The sequence below is a fragment of the Condylura cristata genome, unplaced genomic scaffold (assembly GCF_000260355.1).
Source record: "Condylura cristata isolate star-nosed mole 26May11 unplaced genomic scaffold, ConCri1.0 scaffold00007, whole genome shotgun sequence".
Classification (NCBI taxonomy): Eukaryota; Metazoa; Chordata; class Mammalia; order Eulipotyphla; family Talpidae; genus Condylura; species Condylura cristata.
The window spans coordinates 52,608,543-52,617,735 of record NW_004567108.1 but is presented as its reverse complement, the minus strand read 5'-3'; the positions used below and the strand labels follow the sequence as shown (position 1 = coordinate 52,617,735).

Genomic DNA, 9,193 nt, shown 5'->3' with positions numbered 1-9,193 from the left:
ATCGAACTCAGGAGAGGTCTGCCACGCCATGTGGATCTCCTCCAGGGCAGGCGGGAATCGAACTCATGCGGAAGCGGCTTCAGCTTCTCAGTGCTGTGCTTTAACCCGCTGCGCCACCGGGGAAGGCCCGCATTTCTATAAATTTAAATAGAAGTGACTTTCATATCATGGCAACGGACAATTAGTGATATTACAACAATTTCTTGAGTGTTCTTTTATGTTTCTTTTGTCTGCTACATGTTTGTTTCAGCAATCAGTTGGAAATGGATCTCCATTTGCAGTGGTTAGAAATGTGTGTTAAAAGTTACTACTTTGTAGTTGCCCATATCTTTAGATACTGTCATCATGGTGCTTAAAATAAATGGCTATATTATAATAAATAAATAAATAAAGATTTTTAAAAAAATCCCTATCACAATCCCAGTGGAATTTTTCCATAGAAATAAAACAAAATCTCGGCCCTCCCTGGTGGCACAGCAGGTTAAAGCACAGCACTGAGAAGCTAACGCTCTTTCTGCGTTGGTTCGGTTCCCGCCTGCCCCGGAGGTGACCACATGGTGTGGCAGACCTCTCCTGACCCGCCCGCTGCTCCCCTCAGCAATGTGCTTCATAGATCTGCCTGTTCTGCTCCCCACTCTGTCTCTGGTGAAGCCTCTCCCCTGAGCCTCTGGCCTGTACCCCAGTTCTGTATGAACAAATAAATAAATCTTTAAAAAAAAAAAAAAGAAAGAAAGAAATAAAACAAAATCTCATGAAATTTATTTGGAACTACAAAGATTATAAATAGCTAAAATTCCCCTATTAAAAAAGAAAAATAATGATTGCCAATTTCAAACTATGCTACAAAACAATAGTACTTAAAACAGTTTGGTATTAGAATGAAAATAGACATACAGATCAATGGACTGAAATGAGAGCCAAGACATAAAGTCACACGAATATGGACAATTAATTTATGAAAAAGGAGTCAAGAGCATAGAGTGGAGCAAGGAAAGTTTCTTCAACAAATGGGGTTAGAAAAATGGACATCCACAGGCAAAAGAATGAATTAGAACACTCTCACTATATACAAATGAATTAAAGATTTGGGTTCACTACTGATAACCATAAAATAGAAAAAATTAGAGGTGATATGGTCCTTGATGTCAGATTTAGAGTTGTGTTTGAAAACTCAGCTCCAATGGCAGGGAAACAAAAGTAAAAATAAACAAGTGGGATATCATCAAACTAGAAGGCTTCTGCACAACAAAAGAAATATGCATCAAACTAAAATGAAATGTTAGTGAATGGAAGGAAATATTTGTAGTTAAACATCTGACAAGGGGTTAATATCTAAAATGCATAGGGAATTTATACAACTCACAAACAAAACACCAAACAACCTGATTAAAAAATGGGCAAGGGATATAATAAATACTTTTCTGGATTACCAGCAGACACAAGATAAGATTTAATTATCTCTTATTATTAGAGAAATAAATCAAAACAAACACTTCACATCTATGAGAATGGTTATTATTCAAAGTTGGAGATTACATGAAGAGAAGAGAAACTGTACACTGTTGATGGGAATTAAATTGATGCAATCATTATCAACAGCAGTATAGGGATGCCTAAAATTAAAAATAGAAATTCTGTTTAATATAGTCACCCCAGTTATGCTATTTAACAACAACAAAAAAAAATACACAACAATTATTCAAAGATATATATGAATGCATTGCTTGCTGCACAACATTTACAACAGCCAAGAACTGGAATACTGGAATTAACCTAAGTGCCTATCAAGAGATTAATAGATAAAAATGATGTAGTAAATATACACAGCAGAATACTATTCAACAATAAAAATAATAAAAGTCTTCCATTTGCAACAACATGGTTGGACCTAATGGTAATAATTCTTAGTTAAACAGAAGACAGAAAAGACATATAAATAATGTCATTTTACTTATCTAGAGGAAAGAAATCAATGAATTAAATAAACCAAAAATGAACCTTTATACCAATTAGTTATTACCAAAAAGGAAAGGGGAATAGATAAATTAGATAAATGATGTAGAATATAATTTGATTTTAGAGGTGAACTTAAAATGCTACTTCAGATGTTGATTTTTAATGATGGACAACTGAAACTGACATAATTTTATATCAATAAATGAAAACAGAAAACATTAAAAATCCCGTAAGATGGACTCTCATGCAGTAAGTGGATTCAATTCAATGAATCTACTGAACATACTTCTCCACAAGTTGTCCATGTAAACTCTCAGATAATAGTTACAAATTAGATACTTGCATTAATATCAGGTGTCAGAAATACATAGTTTAAAATGTACACACACAAACATAGAGAAAGGAAGTAAGAGGAATACAGAAAAAGGAGAGGAAGTTGAAAGAAACAACTAGAGGTACAGAGAAGGAAGGAAAGAAAGGGAACAGGAGAGGGGAAACAGAGGAAAGGTTTCTCCTTGATTCTTTACATTCTAATCCACAAATGGGTTTAGGGAAGACTTAAACTTATAAAACATTTTCTGGCACCTCTGTTTAAACTGTGTCATGCACTGCAGATTTTATTCAATAACATATCCTGAAGCTCTTTATGAGGTAATAATTTTAACTCTGTCTCATTCTATTGAAATTGAACTCAGTTCTGAGAGAACAGTCATTTCTTCAGATCATTTTTGATTCTTTTTAATGACCAAAACATCTAGTGACAAGCTCCTGCACTCCTAAATGGGTTTGATGACCTCTGACCTTACTTCCTTCACACTCAACATCTATAGACTCCTCAGAACTCCCAGAGTGCCTCAGATACAGTTATTTCATTGGCCCCTTGGCCAAAGAGACTGGGTAGGACATAGTACAGGTGCATGGACAAGGTGTTTGAACCTGGCTCTGCCAGAGAGATACCGGAGTGAAGTTCAATAGACTAGAAGGCGGCAAACTGGAATATAGGAAATGCTTTCTCCAGAGGTCACTTCTGAAGACCATTGAATGGACAGAAGACCTTTTTCAGGGCCACTGTGGAAGCATGAGTTGAAGATGGCAAGGCTACATGAGGAAAGAAGCCTAGCCCCCTGGGACACCTCAAAGCAGTCATGCCTTCCAGGAATACTTGGAAAGAATATGGACATACAGCTCCACAGAATCCATGAAATTATAATCTCTGCCAGTTCTCACTGGTTTCTCCTTAGTTATTAGGATTGGATTCCTGGTCTCTTAGTTGAAATTTCTATGGGGACCCTTCATCTATGCCCCTCCCTACCTAAATTGTAGAGATGGAGTATCAGAGATGGGAGTCACTTTGTGCCGGACTAGGCTTTCTTACAGCAGGAAGAAATCAAATCAGGAGAATGAGCCTCATTTTGGAAAGGGACCCAGCCTCTCTGCTCTCACTTGCTCTATGCAAAGAGACATGGTGTGGGACTCCCCTGACATCAGGTTTGCCGAAGGACCTAGGGTGGACCAACTGCCTCTACATTTAGCCTTCCCATGGCCACCAGCCTGTAAAATCAGGCATTTCTCACCTACACAGCAAAGTGGCATCTGCTTTCTAGAATTTGTCTGGCCTACTTCCACCAGCCTAACTGATCTGTTTTATTGCTGGACACCTGTTTATCTTATAGACAGAACATTGCCAGGTTCTGAATAGTCCACTTGTGGTCCACAGAGAACCAGAACCTGGAGGCACAGCTTGGGAGCATATTACAGCCATGAAGAACCTCCCAGATCTACTTGCTGGTTGATCCTGGAGAGCCTGTGGGGAACTTAGCTGGTGACAGTTGAGAACCTGAGATAAATCCTGGGTGTTTCTGGGTTTCCATGGTACCTCCCAGAATGTGCTACAGTGGTGTTTCTGACAGGAGTTTAAGCACACTCTCTAAGAATGAAGGTTCTAGGCAGAAGGCGTTCTGTCCTTGATGAAGTCTATGGATAACATAGGAAGGATGTTGGACCAATTGCACAAGTCCAGGGAAACTTCCAGTCATGTTCCAGCCAGTCTTCCCACATCACAAATCTTGTGTTTTGTCACAAGATCTCAATATGTCCTTTCAAATTCCTGAAGAAGAAAATCAAGAATAGCCTTTCAGTTGTGTGGAAAACAAACAAACAAACAAGTGGTAAAAGAATTTGTAGCAGAAATAACAAGTCTCCAACTTGAGAAAGCATCTTTGCAACATGGAAATTCACAACTTGTGAGGTTCAGCAGCTGATGATAAAGCTTCAAAGTCTGCCCGATATAGAAAAAGAGTGTGTCATACAGCTTCACAGAAAACTGAGGGAGCCCTCCCTGGTAGCGCAATGGATTAAATCACAGCACTGGGAAGCTAGCCGTAGCTACTTCAGCTTGATTTCGATCCCCACCAAGGGCGGTAACCCACATGGCACAGCAGACCTCTCTCGACCCACCCACTGCTCTCCTCAGCAGCGTACTTCATCAATCTGCCTGTTCTGCTCCCCATTTTGTCTCTGGTGAATTCTCTCACAGCCCCTGCACCTCTGGCCTGTACTCCAGTTCTGTATGCATAAATAAATACTTAAATATTTAAAAAAAGAAACACTGTTTGAGGAAGGAAACACTGCTTAGAAAATAAGGAGAAACTTCACAAGTCTCTCCAAGAAGATGGCCAAAGACCTGAACAAAAATTAGAGTTACTCACGATCATCAAAGAGAGTTCTTCCGAGGGAAAGAAGCTCAAGAGAAATTGGTGGCAGCTGTTTTGAATGAGAAAAAAACTCAAGCAGTTGAGAAAAATGGTCGCGGTAAGCCAATGCTAGCCAAAATCAATTGCCAGGCTTTCCAAAAGGGCTCTTTTGCTCTGCTGTTCCAGTCAGATCCCACAGAGACCTGGAGACATCAGGGAGACTGCTGCATCATCAGGCATTCTGGGAATGAGGAAGGTCACACTCTGAGTGCCCAGAGATGTGGGGGTCATTTGCAGGTTTCCATGGCAACTGGGTCGTGAACTACCACAACATCTGCATGTCTTATCTCAAAGTAATTTTGATTTATTTCTTATTATTTTGGTTACTGTCAATTAACTTTGCCTTCAAGTAGGTAAGTTTAAAGTTGGTAAGATGTTTTGTTTCACATACATTTTCATTTAATACAAAAAGTAAAAAGATCATTTTAGAAGTAAAATGATTGTGTGTCACTCTATATCAAATTACCGTGCATTTTTTTTCTTTTAATAATCTTAACATGCCTGTAAGTCATTTTATTATTATTATCCTCAATAGTATTAGCTTCTTGGGGATGATATAACAAAATGATCACAAATGGGTGACTTAACAACAACAGAAAGTCATTCTCTTAACATTTCTCAATTACAGAATTTCAAAATCATTGTGTTGCTATAGATATACACTTGAAACATACAATGTTATAATGCAATGATAGTTCAATTTAAAACATTTAAAGAAAAGAAATAGGAATAAGGGAGAATGAGAAAGTTTCCTTGGAGACTGAGCACTATCAAAAAGTAATTGTTTAGCTTATTATATTAGAATGAATTTCAGTAAGGGTTTGAAAAATAATTTATTTCCACTTCCAGTGGGTGAGGGTTTTGAAGAACTATCAGAGAGACATTAGCAGGTTGAGTATCTGGAGAATATTTCACTGCTATATTGAGCAATGTTTTATGAACTGGGTTGAACTATGCTAGTTTTGGGATTTGGACATATCTAACCACGTATGGAACTCCAGAGATATTTCTACAGATAAGTATCTCAAATTTGGAATCACATATTGGTAAGACATTTGAAAAGGTTGCCCAGAATGAAGTTCCACAGCAAAACAGAACAACAAATCTATATTTATGGGTATAAACATAGTAGATAATCAATATTTTTAAATCATGATCTGGCCAGTGATCTATGGATAAAAACAATAAAGTCCAATATCATAAGAAGAATTATATTAAATTCTTAATGCCCTCAGATTACAGAATCTGACATGTTGTGTGATTTACATGCAATTTCATTATCCATAAAATTTTAGTACTTATTTCATAGTCTTAGAAACAATAATCAGTGAGGTAATACATGCAAAGTATTTAGCATATGGTTGGCATAATGTAAATTTATATATATATATATGCCTTTGATATCTAAAAAGTGTTTTTTTTTTAATGAATCTTCTATGTTCTTTTACATACATGCTAGGCTAGTTTATGATACTCCTATGTATGTCTTTTCCTTATATATTATTTCATTCAATTTCACAAGAAGTATATAGAGTGCATTATCATTCCTTAATATTAAAAAGAGAACCATAATTCAGCTTGATAAGCATGTGACAATCACCTCTAATTAGTATGCTCATGGGAAATACCTGAGTTCTGGTCTAATTTGAACTTATCTTCCAATTCTCTCAGTTAACACACCTAGAGCAACTATCTGATTTACTGTGATTGGACTCTTATTCTATTGACTCCGTAGTGTCCATCTATTTTATTGGATTGCTTCACTTTCACTAATGTAATGGCGGGAACTTCCCTGCTTTCAAAATTCAGATAGGATGAATAACATTTTATCCTAAGAATATCTCTCTTTCTTCTTCTTGCTTCCTCCACCTCTCCTTCCTCCCCTCTTTTCTTCTTCCATTCACCATCCCTCCCCTCTTCTCTCTCATTGCTTTCGGCTCCCCTGCTCCTATGGTCTACATTTTCTGCCACTCTGAGGGGTAGATTGCCCTCTCTTTGCTCATGTTTACACACCATTGTTTCTCTGACTCTATCCCAAATTCTTAAATCCACAGTAGCCACATCAGGAAACCAAGGATTATATTCTACAACAGCATTTAAACAATCAAGAATTTGAGATAAAGAAATACAAGCGCCGTAATCAGCTAGCAGATGCTTAAGTAGAGAAGCAAAAGTAGAAATAGGAGATTGTCCCATTTTGTAAATCCCTACATCTACTTATCACTTTCTGTAGACTCACTGTCGCTGTCGTGTCCTGTCGTGCAGGCAAAGGCTCCAGGTCCCTGTCCGGGTGCCACTTGTGGACTTCTAGTGAGTCCAGCACCTGGGACTCAGTGGTGAAGGAAATCAGACACAGAGGACTGCTATGTCCAGCATGCAGTGAAACTTTATTGTTTTTGTGCTCATTATATACCACTTCAAGGTACAGCAAAATGTAACTTGAAAGCATACCATACAACACTTATCTACTGAACTGGATACTCTCTTTGAGCTATTCTGCCAACCTGGTACAGACAATTAGGCGCCTTGAACTCCAGGTGGTTTAAGTCTGCATATATTATCAGTTCCTCCTGTCCAACGCAAGGAGACCCCTTTTAAGTGACATGCTATTAATTATCTTCCCCTGGGAGTAAAAGGGACATGACTCTAAATATGCCTGGTCATCCAGAGATTTTCCTCCAGGACACATGCATTTTCACTATGCCTTGGAGTTCAGTTGAGGTCTAGTGGTTCACTACACCCACTCACTGAGTTACTGCCAATGGTAGAGTAGCATGTGATTGTGGTCATGTGAACTTGTATGGTAAGAAGTGTGCTAAAGTATGGTTATTTCAGAGTTTTCTTTCAAAAATCATCTCTTGACTCTTATTTCTGGTCAAAATTGAAAATAAAATCTCTATTGAATAAAAGCACAGATACACATTGATATTGAATCTAGTAACTAACAGTTTTAAGTGCTATTTCTATCTTAAATTTTCTAAGATGAATTCATATAAGTAAAAATACCCCTCAGTGAATTTAACGGATTTGAAAACTTGGATAGTTACCAGAAGATATTAAGTATAGCATTATGGAGCCCAACATAGTTGTAAAGAATCATGTTTGTGAGATGACTCTTTAGAATCTCTGACTTAAAAAAGAAAAAATAAATAAATAAATAAATAATTCTCATAAATATACAAATATACAACTTTGGAATACATTGGCCATAATGAAGTTGAAAATGGTGTTGATTCTCAGTTTACTGTGTGCAATATTAAAGTTTGAACTTACTTGTATTTATACAATATTGGTTATATTTTGGCCTTACTTTTTCCAAATACACTATAAATGTGCTCATCTTTTTGAAGTAACTTGTATTATAACCTACAAAGTTATAGCATGATTACCTTGGGTACCATCCATACTATTGCAAAAGGCCAGATTTCATCTTTTTAAATAGTTGCATAATATTCCATTAATTATATATGACATATTGTTTATCAAATCATCCTGCAGTGGTATATAGTTTTTTCATTGCTAACTTACCCCTCAAAAATATATGTTTTTGTACAGTAAAGACTCATTTTATTTTTGTGACACTTTAATTATTTAATGATCAAAATGTTTTCATTTGGAACACCTTCTATTTTTTCAGCCAATTTTGTCTTAATATTTACCTAGTTAAATACACAGTTACAGGTACACACAAATACTTTATTCATTTTGTTTATGCTAAGAGTTAGTGATTTGTCTTTATTTTGTTTTGTTTTGTTTCAATGTGAGTTCTATTCCAATTCCAATGCACATTTACTAGGTAACAGTTTAGCACTGGATTTTAGCAGATGTTCTGTATCTTATTATTGGATTCATGAAATATTGACATTGCCAGTTTTACTTTGTCATCAGTTTGTTCTGCACTGTCTTGTATTGTCACAGGCACCCAACATTTGACAAAACACTGACCATACATATAAATACTCAAGAAAAAGGGAAATCTGAATTGAGACTAACTTTATAAGTAGCCAATTAACTAATGATTTATGCTGTGATTGTGATTATTTTGCTTCTCAGCTTGTTTTATGACCATGTGGACATTGAAAATGAATATTGAGAAATTAGAACCATTTGTATATGATTTCTGGCAAACACTTTACATCTTAACTATTCTCCTGAGAATATGATTCTCTTCCAAGATGTCTTGTGCCAACAATTACAGCATAGCTCATGTAAGACACTGCTGCATGGGTCAGAACTAGATGAAGACCAGCACCCTAAGTAATTTGCATATGGACACTTAGTTGAAATAGCTTCAGTAGGTTTGGCAAGTCCTAGTAAAACTCCCATCTCATGCAAGAGTAAGGAATAAAGACTACAAAAAATAAAGGACAGAGTGATATCAAAACACCAACTTAAATATCATTGCATTTCATCTTCAAAAGAAAAGTTGTATACATATATTTTCTGATAGAATTAATTCATTGATTAATTCAAGCAATAAATAT

General features: G+C 36.4%; 1 protein-coding gene across 1 annotated transcript in view; it reads right to left on the bottom strand.

Moving 5' to 3' along the window:
- Nucleotides 1-7,158, bottom strand: part of HCN1 (hyperpolarization activated cyclic nucleotide gated potassium channel 1) — a 350,252-nt gene extending 343,094 nt beyond the window's left edge. The window contains exons 1-2 of the mRNA XM_004678468.2: nucleotides 6,949-7,158; nucleotides 4,665-4,719 (exon numbers count right to left, since the gene is read on the bottom strand). Coding sequence (XP_004678525.1) covers nucleotides 4,665-4,719; nucleotides 6,949-7,158 — 265 coding nt within the window. The remainder of the gene's footprint in view (nucleotides 1-4,664; nucleotides 4,720-6,948) is intronic.
- Nucleotides 7,159-9,193: the final 2,035 nt, after the last annotated feature.